Here is an 18,878-nt window from a genome sequence, read left to right on the forward strand (position 1 = left end):
TTTGTTCCATAAACTGAAAAATTAAATGTTTGAGCTCTTAAACTCAGACAATAGTTGTGTCCCGGGGGTCTAAACATGACAAGACGTATTTTTTTCTAAGCAATCTTGAATTTTTTAAGTCAAACGTGGATAAACTGAATACATATTATTTTATGCAGTTACCTATGTTTTATTGGAATTTATGTAAATATTTTAATCTGTTACAGAAACTCGGTATGTTTTGATTGTTGGTTATAATTTTAATTTAGTTTTGCATTTTTCAGAAAACAGAAAACAGCTGGAATAAGCCAGAGGATGACGCTGATTCTGATTCTGTCCTTCAAAGTGATGACGGTCTCTCCGACTGTCAGTCAGATGACACTGTCGACTCCAAGGATTATGATCAACTCGACATTTGCTGCAGTCGCATGAATCCAACACTTATCGCCCACAAAACGGACACGTCCGAAGATCCTCCGCGGGGAGAAAACAGTGCCACTCTTAAAAAGTCGCTCTCAGAAACCGTTGTGGCACCAACATCAAATGTGAACAAACAGTTTAGTGACGAGAGGGATTACTGCTTGTTTTGTTCAAAGCCCGTTTTCCAAAAAGCAAGACATCTCGCAAGAATCCAGAATGATCAAGTCGAAGTTGAAGTCGCGTTTCAGTGTCCTTTACATTCAGGTAAAAGACAAAAAATATGGAGAAATCTAACAAATAAAGGAAATTTTGGCCACATTAGGAACGTTTTAACGAGAGGAAAGGACCAACTTGCTGTAAGAGTTATGCCCAATAAACCAGCAAAATCCTCGGAACCAGTTCACTGTATTTACTGTCGTACGCTCTTTAAAAGAGAACGTTTGTTTGACCATCTGAAAATCTGCTCAGAAAAAGTGAAGAATGACGGTAAACCGCAGGGAACGGTGAAACCTGCCATATCTCTGTGTGAGCTTCTCAGTACAAACTGTGACAACCTAAGTGAGGAGTTTAAGATGGTCCTGAATGAGCTGGGATATGACGAGGTGACAGAAGCCGTCATGGAAAACCAAATTATCCTGGCGTTTGGAGAGCACATGCTCCGTAACGTTGGTCACAACGTGGACAAGCATGAATACATAAGACAAAACCTACGAGATGTAGCGAGACTTGTGCTCGAGGCGAAAAAGTCCACTCCTATGCAGAGTCTGGAGGATTTTTTTGACCCCTCCAACTTCTTCCACGTGGTGTCGGCAGTAAAAGTTGCCGCAGGTTTCAACCCAGTAAAGAAAACCTTCGCCCTTCCATCGCTGGTCCACGACCTTGGTTACCACTTGCAGATAATCTGCAGCATCATTGTACGCCGCGCTGTGAACGCTTGCAATACCAGCGTCATAAACTCGTGCAAAACCTTCCTGTCCTTGTATTCTAAGAGATGGAACAGGATCGTGTCTTTACGCGTCATGGCGAATATTGATGAGACTAAAAAGAAAAACAAAAAGGATGAGCCAGTCGTTGCAGATGTGAAACATCTGGGTTACGCCACAGAGAAGGTTGATCACCTCGAGGAGACGAAGCTCGTGACAACTGACGATACTGACATGGAGTCTGCAGGTATTGTTTGTTACTGTGTGTATTTATATATTTTTTATGTTTACACTGTTTAGATTTTAAGTGATGAGCTTAATTGTTAATTGATTATTAAATGTTCTACCCTAGAGTTTTATTAGTAAAACAATAACAACTTAATTTTTGTATGAATTGTATAAATTTAGATCTTAGTGAAACTTGAAACGGGATTTATTGAATGATCAAGTTTGATTAATGGAAGCTGTTTGTTTCCAGCTTTTTTTCAAGTCTAAGGTGTTATTCCTAAACGTAAATAGAAGTATTAGAAAAAATATATATAATCACCGACATAACAAAACAAATCTGTTTTGAGGCATATGTGCAGAAAGTTGTCACAATGAAAAATGTAAAGTTAGAAGCATTTAAAACATTCATTCGGTCACTTCATTTTATTTATGTAGAACATTTTTACAACACGGCAAAGTACAGAAAAATTACTGTAATAACCATTATAAATCTAATATTATATTTCTGTTCAGCTAATTAGGACTTATAAATTGCAACATATATACTTTTTAAGCTTAGATGAAGAAACCGATGAATCACTAAATTTCACTTTGATTCATTCTCTTACTGGAAATTGTTGTTTTCACTCATTAAATTTTACTGCTTTGGAAAAAAATGACGTTTTCAGTTTAGGTTGGCCTTTTGAGGTTAGCGTTGCGTTGTTATTGCTAAAAATATTAAGATAGTTGAGGACTTTTAATGCCAAAGTAAAAACAAAAAAAAAAAATCATATTTCTCTGTTGAAGAATTACAGAGTTAAAACCATTTTGGTCAAATCTCGACAACAACATTGTGTGTGATCTCGAGCACGTTTAAAAGCAGATGGCCGCTTGTCCTGAGCCTGGTTCTGCTGGAGGTTTCTTCCTTTTAAAAAGGGAGTTTTTTCTTCCCACTGTTGCCACTGTGCTTGCTCAGGATGGGAGACTGCAACGAAGCCAAGATTCAACTTGTCTGCTGGATTCCTTAGATAGAGAACTTTACTAATTTACTTTTTTTATGTATGTGGATGTTCCTGTAAAGTGCCCTGAGACAACTTTGTTGTGATTTGGCGCTATATAAATGAACTGAATTGAATTAATAGACGATTCTCTGCTACAAACAAGGGTTGTATCAGACTCTACTTCCTCAGGCGGCTGAGACGAGCTGGTCTGGGAAGCTCAGTCCTCACCTCCTTCTACAGGTGTGCAGTGGAGAGCATCCTGTGCTCCAGCATCAACATGTGGCATGGAGGCTGCACAGCTGCAGAAAGAAAAGCTTTGCAGAGAGTGGTGAAGGCTGCACAGAACATGTTGGAGTCAGCCTCCCCACCATCACAGACATCTACACCTCCAGATGCAGGAAGAGGGCCACCTGCATCATGAAGGACCCCACTCACCCAGCACACACACTTTTTGCCCTGCTCCCCTCAGACAAGAGGTTGAGGAGCATTAAGTGCAGAACCACTAGGAACAGCTTCTACCCTGAGGCTGTTCGACTCATAAATCCCTAACCAGTAAAAATCACTGTGAAAAAATCAAATCCCTGTAAAGTCATTTGGCTGTTGATTTGTGCTGCTGATCTCTTGCTGCTGATTTACTGCATTTCATGCAGCTGTGTTCATTCGTACTCATCTGCTCACACAGACTCATGTTCGTGCTGCTGTTGTTGGGCGTATTGTTTTTGTACTACTAGTGCTTAGCATGTTCTTGGTTTAGCTTATTTCTTAGTTCATATCTTAGATCTTATTACAGTTTTTCTTTTACAATTTATACTTTTGTTGGATGCAACTGGGACCCTGTGTGCACATTTTTGTTCCACCACATGTGGTACATGTGATGGAATGACAATAAAGAAACCTCGATCTTGAAAATTTTGCTTAATATCTGTAAAACTGACTTAAGTTTAGCCATTTAAGGCCATTTAGCTGTGTCAGCAATCTTCAATTAGTTTGACTCCAACAGTTAATGAATTGCAGGGATTCACTCAAGTGTTTTATTTAAATCTGTTCAGTGGTTGATGAGGTTTTTTTGCCAACAGACCCAAATGAACATACATGTGGCTATTTAGACACACAAAGGCACTTACACGTTTGCCCATCTTTTATGACAGTAGGCGACAAAGGGATGACATTGAAAAATAACTACTGGTAAATAAGATCATCACCTTCCAATCCATGTTATTGTTGTTATTATTACCGTAGTGCAGAATCAGATGTGCTTAGTCGTTAAACAGACGCAGCTGTTGTCACAGAACCAGCAGAGAGGCAGCAGCTGCTTCAATGGAGAGAAGCCCCGTTTCCCACTTAACATACTCGCCAACTCAACTCTGTGACTACCTTTGTAAACTGTGGAGTGCAACAGTGGTCGATTAACTTCAGTCCCCCCCATCATTTTCAAGGACTCAAGGAAATTTTATTCTCATTCACAGCACATGGGTGCATCAGATGGAACTACATTTTTGTTACTCGGGTCTTTGTTAAGGGCAGGAATAATAATAATTAACTGTAATTAAATGACATTGACTGTGATAGTGTGATTCCAGCTTTGGTTCTTTCACTCTTAACCCTGATCCAGGATTAAAGACGTTCAGGCGTCTTTGAAAGTGTTAACAGAGTATTCAGTGATTTAGCTAAAAAACGAAAACGGTGTTCTGAATCAAAAGGTTGTAAATGCAGTGCGATGTAGTTTCATGAATTAAAACGGCAGCTAATGAAATCCTGTTTTTGTGCTGTTTTCAGTGAGAGTACAACCTTCAGATGAACAACAGGCTTCTGCCGAGCATCACGGTGTAGTCCCCAGTTCAAGAGTTGAACCTTCTAATCCTAATCCACAACAGGACCAGGAAGTAACAACCAACACGAGGCGTCCCAAGTCTGACAAATCAAAGGAAAATTTTTTTTATGGTAAACATTAGCAGACACTCCTGCTTTGTTGTTTTCCTTATCTAAGGCATTTTCATATTTTTTGAAACGCAAACTCACAAGTGGTTTAAAAATTAAAATATCAAGTTAGTATTATTAAATTAAAATAATCTGATGATGATGAAGAGGAGAAACTGAGAATGTTAGTTTATTTTTTTTTATATTTAGAGGTAAATGTTGCACAGTGCAACTTGAATATATAGAGATAAAGTAGTCCCCTCGCTACTTCGTGGTTCAACTTTCACGAACTTGCTCTAGCGCGGTTTTTCAAAATAAGATTGGACATGACACACAATTGGCTGATTGATGGATGAGCCGCACAAGCAGGATGGATGTTTTATAAAAATATATTTGAAATGATTTAGCACCTGCTGCACCTGTGTGCAGCCCACAGGTGCAGGGAGAAGCTCCCTCCTGCAGCCTGTCATGATCTCTGCTGTCTGCCACCTGCCAGTGATTGCAGCGGAGAAGTGGGCGTGGCTGAAAGCGCTGGCAGGTGGCAGAGTGCGGAGACCATGTCTTTCTGTGCTCTTTTAGAATGTTTAGCGTTTAGAAACATTGTTTAGAATACTTTAAGAATACTTTAAGAGTGTGTGAATGGTTTAAAATGCCTTTATATATATATATATATATATATATATATATATATATATGCCGCATGAAAATCAAAAATCCAATATGGCCACCATCACTACTTTTTAATGGATTTAACTCAGCGCCGTTTTTACACATTCAGAGCTGAAATTTGGTGAAGTTATAGCTGAGAACGTTCCCTATCCTAAACTGCATCCAACTCAAAAATCCAAGATGGCCACCTTAGCCTAAAAAAGGATAAAAATACGACAATTCATGCATTTTTGGAGTTCAACTGAAATTTGGTACAGTTGTAGCTGACAGAGAACCCAAATATATAGTACTGTCCCATCAAGTAGTAGTTTTAGTATTATAAAAACATTTAAGTCTGGTCCTCTGGACATTCAAAAAACAAAACAAAACTGTTGTAACGTTACGTCTTTCATCCGAAAGACTTCTTCACTCTGAGGTGCTGTAATTCAGCTCAGTCTCTTAAATAGCACCTTCTCAGAGTGGATCAACCAGTTTGCTGCTGACAACCAAAACCAGCTGATCACATGATCAATATTTTCCATCGTTAGGTTGATGGTCCTTCTTGAGCATGTGATCAGCTGGTTTTGGTTGTCAGCAGCAAACTGGTTGATCCACTCTGAGAAGGTGCTATTTAAGAGACTGAGCTGAATACAGCACCTCAGACTGAGGAAGTCTTTCGGATAAAAAACAAAAAAACAAAGTTCAGTCAGGTCCTGTGGACGGTTTCTTTTAATGTTGAAACGTTTCGCCCTTCATCCAAAGGACTTATTCAGTTTGAGGAGCCACAACAACTCAGGACTGATGAAGTCCTTTGGATGAAGGACGAAAAGTTTCAACACAAAGAAACCGTCCAGAGGACCTGACTTAACTTTGTTGGATTTTTTTTACCTGGATTATTGAGCATGAACTTTGAAGAAAAGACAAGTTTCAATCTTTAAAAAACTCCTAAATTTAACTTTATGCAAATCTGACTCACAAATCAAAGGGAGTTGAGTTATAGGAGCTTTATTGTTCTGTCCAAATTAAGTTTGTCACAACTTGACAAAACCAAAAATGAATGAATATTGACTGGGTTTGATATCAGATTAAGGAAGGTCGTATGCAGTACTTTACTAATTGTTCTTTATTCCCACAGTGTTGGGTTACAGAGCTGTACAAAGATGGAACGAGGAAGAGATTCGGGCCGTAGAAAAACACCTGATGAATTTCATCGAAGAGTGCAGGTACCCTCTGAAAGTCGACTGCGTTCGCTGTGTCGAGGCTGAGCCGCACGCTCTGAGGAACCGCTCGTGGAGCATCGTAAGGGAGTACGTCAGAAACAGGATCAGATTTATCCAAAGAAACCGTGGCCCTCAAACGAAGCCGAAGAAGAAAAGATTCAGGAAAAAGAAATCAAAGCTGCAGCTTGGATAAAATGATGTCAATACAACAAATTTTTTTTTTTTTACAGCTTTTTCTCACTGGACTAAATTTTTGGATGTTAGTAAAATGTTGCTATCAGTGTTTTTTATTTTTATTTTATTCTTTCAGCTGCTCCCGTCTTCAGTGAACTAACTCGCACGAAGACGTGGCGATTATTTTTACGCCGGATGTCCTTCCTGACACAACCGCAGACCACCGAGCTGCCACAGCTCTGTGTGGAGCGGAGAGCTGCCATCAGGGCGCCCCGGGGAGCAGATGAGGGTTAAAGGCCCAGAGTGGGGCAAATGAGGGTGGAGGCAGGTGTGGGTGCCTTTCTTTTTCATTTCACCTTTATTTAACCAGGCATAAACATTAAGAACAGTTATTTACAGTGATGATGTCGGTCCGGGTGGTTGAAGCTTCCTAACGCTTCTCTAACCTCTGCGCCACCCTTCCCCTAGTGTCGGTGTCTTTTTAAACGATTTAAACAGCTGCCCGAATGTCCTCTTAACGATTCACCGGAAATTAAACGTGTTTGTGCAAGCGTGTTCGCTGCAGTTTATTTGTTTTGGTCATTAAAAGCTCTAAATGTTCCAGATAGCTTACACTTTAGCTTTATAGCAGCTAAATGGAGCTAGCATGCAAACATCCCAAAGCACGTACATATGTTTTGGTTGACGGAGTAAATATAGTGAGTTTATTTGTTTATTTTTGAACTTTTGAAGTTGCAACGTTTGATGACATTCCAACTATTTTTTTTTGGACACAAACAAAATTAGTTTCAATACCAAGTTATTGATACAAACCTTGAAATCAGTAAGAATTATCTAATGAACGCGGCTTCTTTGTATTGCATCTTAAATATTTTGCATATATTTTATTACTAATTTTTAAAGTCTGACATAATACACGAGGAAACGCAAAAAGTGTATTTTGTTCTTAAGCAAACCTTTTAGTGACAAATACCCTAAGAACATCTGGATTATACTGGTTGTTTCCCAAATTAAACTAGATTAGTGGTTTCCAAACGTTTTTGCTTCCAACACAAATGATGGCGACAAATGCTGAGACCTCATTAAATTATAACAAGGATATATGGTATACAGTAATTATACAATTATATATATTCATAATTATTTCCTTATAGTAAAAATAAGTCAGAAAACATTTTAAATCCAAGTTAGTACTTAGATCAGTGAAACCAGTTTTCCAGTTTTGTCTTTTCAAAACAGAGAAGCTACAATTTGCTTTATTTTAGAACATGCTTTAAAAAATTGCCAACTTTAGAAATAAATTTCAGTTTAAAGAAGTTTTGTGATTTGATTTTTTTTCCCACTTTATTTCCCAGAAGCTATAAAACAGATGCAGCTGCTTATGAAGTGGTTCCCAAAAGAACGGTCAGGAACTCATTATGGGTCGCAAAATGTTAACGCTATGGTCTTGAGATTATTTCAAAATGCAACAATAGATTTAAAAATTGATTGTAATTTTTCCTTTGTTTATTTGACCTTGTTGCGATGTTTACCTTCTTTAACCAAAGATGGATGGAGTCACAAATTCCTGTATTTACCTGAACCACTGAAAGAGAAGATGTTCACAGCAACACGTGCCATGTTTTTATATTCTCTCCTAATCTTTGTTATTGTCAGTGTCACTGGATGGAGTGGATGGAGACAAGTTTCAGGAGTGATTTGTGACAAAAGTGCATCAGCAAAGGTCAAAGGAAACGTTTAAGACAGTGGTGAGACCAGCTATGTTGTATGGTCTGGAGACAGAGACGTGGACAAAAAGACAGGAGACAGAACTGGAAGTAGAAATGAAGATGTTTGACACGGATGGATAAGATTAAGAATGAGATCATCAGAGGTACAGCAAAGGTTGAACAACAGGGAGATGGACATGTCCAGAGGAGACAGTGGGACAGGATGTTAGAATGCAGCTGCCAGGGAAAAGACAAAAGGAGATAAATGGATGCAGTTAGAGAGGACATGGAGGTGGAGTGAGGACAAAATGCAGAGGACAAAATGAGATGGACGAGGAAAATCCAAAAGAAGAAGAATCTTTGACATTGTGTTTGCAAAATAAACTGAATCAAGATGTCTAGAAAAAAGTTGGTAATCCGTTTTAATTTGCAGTCACTATTAATCTATACAAGTTTGTAAAAATCCTAAATTTCAAGTCATTTTCACGTTCGCGTTTTAATTTGTAGAAAAGCTATGCTTTTATTTTGAAGAAAGGAAAACGGAAGTGGAGTGTCGCGTTAGCTCGTCGTGGGAATGTAAAGAAAACATCGGCCTCTTATCTGTGGGTATGTTTTCACGGCTCATTCCACACGTCATTTAATGCACTTCGTCTTAAAAAGCCCGTTTCTTTTGCAGCTTTGTGGTTTTAAGTCGTTAAAAATGTGAATATTTCCGATATCGCGCTTTTTTTCCCCCCCTTTAGCCTGTTAGCAGCTAATAGCTAGCTAAGATCTGCAGCGAAATCACTTCTTGTACCAAAATAAACAATTAACAGTGCAATCATTTAGCTGCAAGTTGATTTGGATTGAGGAGTAATTTAGTATTTTCTCTTGACATACTGTTAACCCAACACGAGGAGCAACATATTTGATCATAAATACCGTTTCTATGGACGAATTGATGATTCTGCTGATTTCACTTGTAGGTTTGCTCACTTAAAATAACTGTTTGTCTCTAACGTGCTGTTTTTATTCTTAATAATGACAGTCAATATTGACTGAAAGCCCAGAAAAACGTGCTGCACATTTTATTTCCGTTTGATCGAGGACTATTTACAACCCAGCCTGAATTATGACCCACAGTTTGGTTAATATGTGCTGAATTACATGAATCATTTTATCTTAAGGTTTGCCATTTTTTATATATGTCTCCTTTATTTGCCTTTTTGTGTTGAGACATTTACCTTGAGATTACAGTAAATAGTTATTTGAAATGTATTTAATAGCAAATATGCAACCTCTGTTAAACAAAGTAACACATGTATAACAATGAATTTATAAGGTAATAAATACATTACAAAATAAGTGATGATCTTTATGGGAAAAGAGAATTATTTTACCTGACACTATTGCCTTTGACTTGTAATTTAATTCTTATTTAACTGAACTTGTGTATAATTTCCAAAACTGCATCAATACATTTGCACCACGTTTCATTCATCTGGATACGCTGGTGAAGATTCTCTGTCATGGCAACTTCAAACCAGTTTAAAAGCAAAACCAACCGGACTTTATTTTTAACTGAAGACGTTTCGCTTCTCGTCCGAGGAGCTTTCTCAATTCAAAGGGGTTATAAAGCTGAGCTAATCTAGATGCATCTGTAGATTGCCCTATGAATCCTCACAGTAGGGGTTCATTAAGGTCTTTGTTAGTCTGAACCACTCTGGATAGGAGGTCTGAAAATGACTGGGTATCAGGCCTAAAGCTGCATTAGTTGAAATCTGAGACCACCTGCTCTGTTTAAAGGTGGTCTCTCTCGTTTTACATAAATACCGGTCGCTTCCTTCACCCCTCTCTCAAGCCATCTGTCTTCTCGGTCCAAAATGTGAACATTTTGTTCCTCAAACGAGTCCTTGAGGTGTAGGTGAACCGCAGAGTGTTGTCCTGAAGATGTCCTGTGTTGAGCCATGATTTATAACTTGAACCCCACACCATGTTCTTTAACTTGAGAAAGCTCCTTGGATGAGAAGCGAAACGTCTTCGGTTACAAATAAAATCCTGTTATGATTGATTGATTTATGATATATATATATGTAGTCTTTAACTTTTTAATTTTTTAAATGCGCTGTTATGAGCAGTCCAGTCGTACTTGGCCATTTTCAGTGGAAGGTGTTTGTTTTATCTTATAGTTTAAACCACTTGACCAAATTCTATAAATCATTCAAGCATAACAAAAGCATCCAATTCACTCAATGAGCCATTTTTATGTCAGAATCAGAACAAGCTTTATTATCATTGTACCGAGATACAGTGAGATTATGTTCGTACAGTCGTCATAAAGATGGGCGCAGTGCACGTTGCTGCTGCTCCTGAGAGCGCGGCCCCTTATCCTTTTTCAGAATACTTAGATAGAAAAGGGGAAAAGGCCATGAGGAGAGGATATTGGTATTACAAAAAAAGATCTCTTCACATTTTGCCCTTATCAGGACAATATTTAAGACATTAAAAAAAAAAAAACCTAAAAACTAAACATTTAAAATGTGGTTTTGGAAATTCAGTTGCTTGTTGCAAACCTTTGCCTACGTTTTTAGTTGAATCTAAAAAAGACAATAAATAAATAAAATACTGGTAAATAAAATACCTGGCAGAAAATCTTTTAAGCTGGTCAGACACTGCTTGATTAAGTTTTTTTTTTACATTAAGATGATTTCCAAGGGGTTATTGCCTAAACATGTCAGATCTTGTCTCGGGTTTTGTGCAGATTTTAAACGTTTTCCTTCAGAAATCTTGCAGTGCTAATGCTCAATAACACTTAAATACAACAAAAAATACTGTTTTATTGGAAACAAGTAAATGAAATTATGCAGTGCATGCACAAGGTGATGTCTGAGCAACATTTAAGGCCTACAATTTCTGCTGGTGCTTTTTTTTTCTGTTAGGACACAGCTACAGAAAAAAGACACCCCAAGCAACAAACCGGTTGCTGTTGGAAAATGGACAACTCGGCAACAAATAAAAACCACATACCTTTTCAGACATGGGTAAACCATGGCCATGGCTGGCCCACAACTTCTACGCAAGGACTTGGCATCAACCCACACACCAACTCTCAGCATCTCGGTCTGAACTTGTCGTCTGATCAGCAACTATTGTACAACCACCCTCAGGCGTCCGGTCAGAGCTGCACGAACAACATGAACACCAACAGTCACAGCGCTGCCCCTCACATGTCCAACTTGAATTTGCCCAACAACGCTGCTGCACTCGGTGCTTCTCACCTGATGTCTTTTGCTCAGCAAATTCCTCCCACTTCATCCATGTGGGTAGGAGCAAACCGAGGGAAAACTATCCCTTCATTATCTCTTCCCCAACCAAACCAAGGACCACAGCCCTGTTCCTCCCAGCACTTCCCACCTCTGCCAGCCAGTAACTCCTACAAAACCTTTCCTGATCAGGCGGTAGCTGATCAGTCCTTAAATCTGCCATCGTGTGGGATGAGTGCAAATATGTCTCAGGCAACATTTGGAGGACATAGTAGAGAGCCGACAGGTGTTGATGAATCCTCTCACAGCTACGACTCATCTACTTCCCAGGAGCATCCCCAGTGGATGCCCTCATCACAAAGCAATGGTAAGCTGTACTTTTAAACTGCTGTTTGTCATTTATCACCAGTCGTCAAACAATCAAACATCCCGAGCTTGATTTGATCTAAACCACAGATCACTTCAGCTTCTTTTTTTTTTTTTTGTTGCTATTTTCTTTTGTGTGAAAAAGTTATGAGGTAAATGTTTGAGTGGAAGCAGTTAGGACTGATAGGTCTTTTATTAATCTGCCTAGTTGTCTGTTGCTGTTTTCAGAAGCTGTCAATGAGTCTACTCCAGCTGTTCCTGTCGACAACGAGCCATCACAGAAGGTAAATATTCCTTCATTTATAAGGAGATTACCATCAAACATGACACTGACGTCTGATTTTTTTCAGACTAGCGCAGTGGTTTCCAACCTTTTTACTGCAGCTCCACATTTACCGGTGCATCAACTGAAAGCTATCAGACGCATCTGAGTGACAAAATAATAATTAGCTAGTTTAAAAATCTATCTTATTTATTGGTAATATATTCCAGATAAGTTTTCTTTATATACATTTTAATTTCAGGCTAGGGGTGGGCGATATGGCTCAAATATAATTTTATTTTATTTTTTAAAATAATATCGTGATATTTCAGAGCATTCTGACGATAACGATAAATTTCGTGATATAACAAAAAAAAAAAAAAAACAGAAATCATAGTTATTCATTTGACAAAATGAACTTGTTGCTTTGCAGTATTATATAAAAACAAAAAAACAAGGGTTAATTTTACTGCAATTACTTTATTTAGTAAAGTATTTTGTCTTAGAATATAAAAATAAAAATTATCCTTCTGTTATTTAGATTGAAATAGTCTACACAAAATATAGAACAAAATCCACCACAAAAACTAAAGTGCAGGTGCAGTTCCCGAATAAGCTAAATAAAATTAAAGCTTAAAATCTGTTGAGCATAAATGTAACATACAACAAAAAAATTGTTGCCTTTAAATGAGCTATAACTTCCAAAACTTGTGACAAATGCTGAAGACAAATGAAATGCTGCCTGAAAGGACTGATGATCAGAACCATCAGCCAGTTTCCTGATCCTCAGGAAAGTAGCTGGTCTCGAGGTTTGAGCTGCACAGTTCCCGGTCCGCGGTCCGACTTGACCTTAAATCTGTGGTTGATGCATTCAGTGTTTCCCCTACCATTGTACAAGCAGGGTGCCCCGCCGCGTCAACAGAACCGAGCTGCGTGCACCCCCGCCCCACCCACCTGCACTGACGTAACTCCAAGTTAGCAGCGCGCTAGCTAAAAAGCTAAAAGCACCGTGTTCCGTCACGCTCAACCTTCACGCTGACCGTCTCAAAAACTGTCGGGACAAACTGCTCAGCTCAGATGTCTCCGTTCATGCCTTCATCGCAGCGTAATCTGCTGCGTGGTGGCATGATTATGAAATTAGCACATCATGATGTCATTAATTTTCCCAGGCCCGTTTTTTTTTTACCGGTATTATCGTGAACGATATGATATGGCCCAGCCCTATTTCAGGTGTGACTGCACAGTCAAACTCTGATGTGGACTAAAAAAGCGAACTCTGCTCCTCCTAAATACCTAGGTCTCAATACGGTTGAACTGAACTCTACAGCGGTTTGAATGCATTGTGAATGCAAGCGACCGCTCCAAAAGCAGGAAGTGGACTACAGTGCAGGGCATTCTGGGTAAATACAACCAAAACAAACGTACGTTTCTCATACAGAGCCGTCTCAGCCACCTTGTGTGAAAAACAACATTCTCCATGATCTTCTGCCTCATCTTCAAGGATTCAAGGTTCTTTATTGTCATTCACATGTGGTACATGAGGTGGAACGAAACTATGTACACAGGTTCCCAGTTACATTCAACAAAAATACAAATTGTAAAGAAAAACAGTAGTAAGATCCAAAATATGAACTAAGAAATATGCCAAACTGTCTACCGGTAGGTCTTCTGCTCATGCTGAGTCCGTTGTTGAAAAATGTTTGTTTGGCACATGTGCCACTGACAAAACAGTTAAGGTTTGTTTCATAAATATCTGTAAAGTCCAGTAAAACAGGAATGCATTGCCCCCTGATGCATGCTACAAGTCGTATGCACAACATTTTGACTTGTCTTTGTTACTGTTAAAGCCTCGTGTGCAGCTGGAACCACCGGCTTATGTTCCTGCATCATATGGACGCTTCTTGCTGTTTGCAGAGATTTGAAGAATCATTGATATACCCGTCTACTACACACTAACATTTTCAATTCTGTTTTCTTTCAGCCTGTTGGTAAAAAGAAGCGTTCCTTAATTCTAAATCTACGCACACAACTAATTAACCAGCTGGAAAACGTTAATAAACTTGTAAGTTTAAGGCAGTGAGATAATTATTATTTTGTTTTGCTTTGTAATTTTTTATTTCATAAATACCAGAGTCGGATAGTTGATGTAATTTTGTTTTAGTTTATGCTGACCTTTTTATGTTTCTCCATTAAGTTGGAGTCTCTGCCTCAAGATGCTGGTAATGATGGGCAGGCATCCAACAACGCATTACAGGTGGGTTAAAATTTTATACCTTGTGGTTTAACTTTAATACTATTATTATTATATTGTACTTAAATAACACGTGAGAAACACAGATAACAGTAAAACTCACCACTCATTGAGAATATGTGTCACCTTCCTGTCAGCAGACTGAGGCCAGTGATACACAAGAAGAAGAGGTAACTCAACTTTCAGCTACAAATTATTAAGAGTGACTGCATCTATTGACTTTTATGGTTTTTCTCATCTGGTTTTTGACTGTTATATTCCTGTTTTCAGTCTCGAGTTTCAGTTAACGGTGTATCTTCTTTGTCAACAGAGTATGTCTGATGAGCCTGAAGAGCCAACGTCACCAGCTGAATCAGAGGTAGGTACCTTTAATTTTTACTCTTCGTCAAGTCAAGTCAAGTCATCTTTATTTGTAGAGCACAATTTAAAACAGATAAACTGTTATCAAAGTGCTTAACAGAAATGTAGCAAAACATAGGCAGCAAAACAAAAAAATCATACAGAATTAAAATTACTGGAGCAATAACACACACTAATGATCACACTAAGGAAAAACAAGCAGTAAAAATAAACGTCAATCATAAAACAACAGAATTTAAAATGAGGTACACAGAACAAAATAAACTAACTCACACAGTATTAAACGCCAGAGCAAACAGGTGCGTTTTAAGGAGGGATTTGAACATCAGGAGGGAGGAGGCCTGCCTGATGTTGAGGGGCAAGTTGTTCCACAGGTTGGGACCTCTGACTGAAAAAGCTCAATCCCCTCGGAGCTTCAGGCGTGATTTTGGAACGACCAAAAGAAGCTGGTCCGATGATCTCAGGGCCCGAGACGGAACATATGGTTCCAGGAGCTCGGAGAGGTAGAGGGGTGCGAGGCCATTTAGGCACTTATATGTCAGGAGGAGAATCTTGAAGTCGATTCTGGATCGCACAGGAAGCCAGTGAAGGGAGGACTGAACAGGTGTGATGTGCTCAGACCTACGTGTACCAGTTAAAAGCCGAGCAGCTGCATTTTGGACGAGCTGGAGACGTGAAATGGACGCCTGACTGACCCCAGCATAAAGTGAGTTACAATAGTCCAGGCGGGTTGTGATGAAGGCATGGACTAATGTTTCAAGGTTGGGTCTGGATAACACTGGCTTGAGCTTAGCTACCTGCCGCAGTTGGAAAAAACTTTTCTGCAGAACTGAACTGATCTGTTTGTCAAACTTAAAATCCGAGTCAAAAACCACCCCGAGATTTCGTCATCCTTAGCAGTTCAGCTTTGGAATAAATACGTTAGCTTTTTGTTATTTATTTAGCATTTCATACTTGCACCGAACATTGCCGTTTGCCCTTATTGTTACAGTCACAAGTTGCATTTATTATGTTTGGACCATCAGCATATATTATAATACTAGACCCCTTATGGGATCCCAGAAGGGGGAACAGTGTCCCCATGGATAGTAAAGGTTCTAAGTTCTGCCCACTCCATGTAAATAAATGGGGTTTTGTCATCATTATGAAAAAGAAACACACCTCAGATATATTTTTTACAGTGTTATCTCTTTTTGATTTATGGAGTTCTATCTTGTTGCTGTATGTTCAAACATTTATTTTTCAAACAGGGTTAGCTGCAATTAATTAGTTCATATTTAAAAGAAAGGTCACATGACACCATGATTGTGCGTGAGGATGCAGACGGGACTTAAAGCCCACATCCTTAGTGCACAGACTCTGAGGTCCTTCCGGCTTCAGTTCTCAACAGCCAGAGAAGGCGGTGACATTTGGTCTAGTATTATAATATAAGTTGATGGTATGGGCTCTCATTAGGCTTCCAGGCGGTTTAAGTTTCTTATATCATTATTACACTGCCCCCCAAAAAAGTTGCCATAAAAAAAAAAAGGTCACGCACTAATATTTCGTTGGACCTCCTTTAGCTTTGATGACATCATGCATTCACTGTGACATTGTTTCGAAAAGTTTCTGCAAAGTCACAAGATCTGTTTCCATCCAGTGTTGCATTAATTTTTCACCAAGATCTTGCATTGATGACTAGGCACTAGGCATGATGGGTGCATCACTTCACCTGCCTCTCTTCTTACCCTGATGCGCCCATCACTCTGGAACAGGGTCAATCTGGACTCATCAGACCACATGACCTTCTTCCATTGCTCTAGAGTCCAATCTTTATGCTCCCTAGCAAACTGAAGTCTTTTTCTCCAGTTAGCCTTACTGGTTAATGGTTTTCTTAAGGCTACACAGCTGTTCAGTCCCAATTCCTTGAGTTCACTTCACATTGTGCATGTGGAAATGCTCTTACTTTCACTATTAAACATAGTCCTGAGTGCTACTGTTGTTTTTCTTCCGTTTGATTTCACCAAATAAGTGATCACCGATCACGATCATTCAGGATTTTACATTTCTTCCTCAAAGACGATGGGTTTCCACTATCCTTCCAGTTTTTAATAATGTGTTGGACAGTTCTTAACCCAATTTTGGTAGTTTCTGTAATCTCCTTAGATGTTTTCTCTGTTTGATGCCGATGATTTGACCCTTCTCAAACAGACTGACATCTTTTCACGACCACGTGATGCGTCTTTCAACGTGGTTGTTTAAGAAATGAGAAGCAACTCATTGCACCAGTTGGGGTTAAATAACTTGTTGCAGCTGAAAGATCATCACCCATGCAGTAATTATCCAATAGGAGGCTCGTACCTATTTGCTTAGTTAACTTCAGGTGGCGACTTTTGGCCAGGCGGTGTATTTTATGAGATTTTTTTCTTCTTCAAATCTCATTATGATTTAATAACCCTGTCGACATCGCAATGAACAGAACAACTATTCGGTGAGAGTCTACGGAGTAAAGGTTTATCTTGGATGGGTTTTGCTACTGTTCTTATTTGCACTTATTGAAATGTACATTTTTACTAGATTTTTATGAGTTAGAACATTTTGTGAATGATGAGTTCTTGAGGACAGAAATTTGCACAGACTGAATTAATACATTTTGCATAATTATCCCTTTCTAAATCTGTCTGTGGTGAATTACAATTTAGCAATTTTAATTTAGGAATAAGTTGATGTTTAATTTTCATTTATTGCCTTTCTTTTACTTTTTTCAGGAAATTCAAGAAAGCTGTAGCGAGTCAGGGGATGACAACGATTCTGATTTCACACCTCAAAATGACGACAGTCTTTCAGATTGTCCGTCTGGAGATGGTATCAACTCTGAGGACGATCATATTGACAGCAGTCCCAAAAGTCCCACGAATGAGACACCAACCACACAGAAAATCAAGGAAGAAGAAGAGGATCCATTGTCCAATGAGAAAAATGACTCTCCTTCAAAAAGGACACCCAAAACAAAGCAGAAGAAGCTCTTTAAAACTATGGTGGAATCAAAGCAGAAAGAAGGGCATTCTTACAAGAGAAATTATTGTTTGTTTTGTTCGAAACCCGTGATCAAAATGTCGAGACATCTTACAAATTCACACAGTTACAAAGCTGAAGTTGCTATTGCTTTTCAGTATCCTGCAAATTCAAAAGAAAGAAAAAACGTTTGGACCAAACTAACCAACCAAGGGAACTTTGCTCATAATAAGGCAGTTTTGAAAACAGGAAAAGGACAACTTGCCGTACGAGTAAGACCCCAAAAAACGACGAAATCAATAGAATTTGTTCCCTGTGTCCACTGCCTTGGTCTCTATAAAAAAAGAACTGTACTGCTCCACATGAAAAGGTGTCCTCTAAAAGACAAGATGGAAGACAAACCAGTGGAGAAAAACAAGCGCGTCATTTCGAGGTGTGCCCTTCTTGCAAAAGGTTGTGATAACCTAAGCGAGGGCTTCAAGGACATTCTGGGCGACATGGTATATAATGAGGTGACAGAAATTATCTTGGATGACCCAGTGCTCATCCAGTTTGGAGAGCACATGTTTAATGAGTCTGGTTTCAACGTGAAAAGCCATCAGTATTTAAGACAAAACCTTCGGCACGTAGCAAGACTCGTGCTCGAGGCTCAAAAGTCAACTCCTATGCAGAGTCTGCAGGATTTCTTTGACCCGTCCAACTTCAGACACGTGGTGTCTGCTGTAAAAGTTATAGCAGGGTACGACCCAGAAAAGAAAACCTACACCCTTCCATCACTGGCTTATAAGCTTGGTTACAACCTAAAGAAGATCTGTGGCATTATAGAGCAGAATGCCATTAAATCTGGTGATACCGAAGTCCAAGAGTCATGCAAAACCTTTCTCTCCTTGTATGAAAATAAATGGAAGAGGCTAGTTTCTTCACATGCTTTGACAGGTATGAGGAAAATTCAAAGAAAAAATGAGAAAATTGTGCCATTCGTCGAAGATGTGAAATGTCTGTACTTCCACATGGAGACAGTTTATCTTCTTGCTGAGAAGAAGCTCAGAGAGAACATTTGTGCAGAAAACTATATTGATTTGGCCAGAGTGGTACTGTCTCAGACAATTACTTTCAACAGGAGGAAATCTTCAGAGGTGGCTTCAATACAAATAAAGGCCTTCATGTTACGGAAAAGATCAGACATCGTTGATGGCATGGACATA

The 18,878-nt window shown here is 39.0% G+C and overlaps 1 protein-coding gene across 1 annotated transcript; it reads left to right on the forward strand.

Moving 5' to 3' along the window:
• The first annotated feature begins 8,738 nt into the window (after positions 1-8,738).
• LOC119413008 lies at positions 8,739-18,828 on the forward strand. Its single transcript, XM_037680018.1, has 9 exons — positions 8,739-8,804; positions 11,117-11,807; positions 12,035-12,090; positions 14,050-14,130; positions 14,263-14,322; positions 14,457-14,489; positions 14,630-14,677; positions 17,427-18,609; positions 18,794-18,828. Exons 2-9 carry the CDS (start codon positions 11,171-11,173, stop codon positions 18,826-18,828), a joined length of 2,133 nt encoding a protein of 710 aa, XP_037535946.1. The 5' UTR covers positions 8,739-8,804; positions 11,117-11,170.
• Positions 18,829-18,878: the final 50 nt, after the last annotated feature.

The sequence above is a fragment of the Nematolebias whitei genome, chromosome 8, assembly GCF_014905685.2.
Source record: "Nematolebias whitei isolate Nwh7 chromosome 8, NemWhi1, whole genome shotgun sequence".
Taxonomy (NCBI): Eukaryota; Metazoa; Chordata; class Actinopteri; order Cyprinodontiformes; family Rivulidae; genus Nematolebias; species Nematolebias whitei.

What these genes read in the sequence shown, in the direction of transcription:
- LOC119413008 (XM_037680018.1), top strand. Translation starts at nt 11,171, where the DNA reads ATGGACAACTCGGCAACAAATAAAAACCACATACCTTTTCAGACATGG. An exon ending in TGGAAAACGTTAATAAACTT is followed by an intron (nt 14,131 to 14,262) that starts GTAAGTTTAAGG and finishes TTCTCCATTAAG; the next exon opens with TTGGAGTCTCTGCCTCAAGA. An exon ending in CGTCACCAGCTGAATCAGAG is followed by an intron (nt 14,678 to 17,426) that starts GTAGGTACCTTT and finishes TACTTTTTTCAG; the next exon opens with GAAATTCAAGAAAGCTGTAG.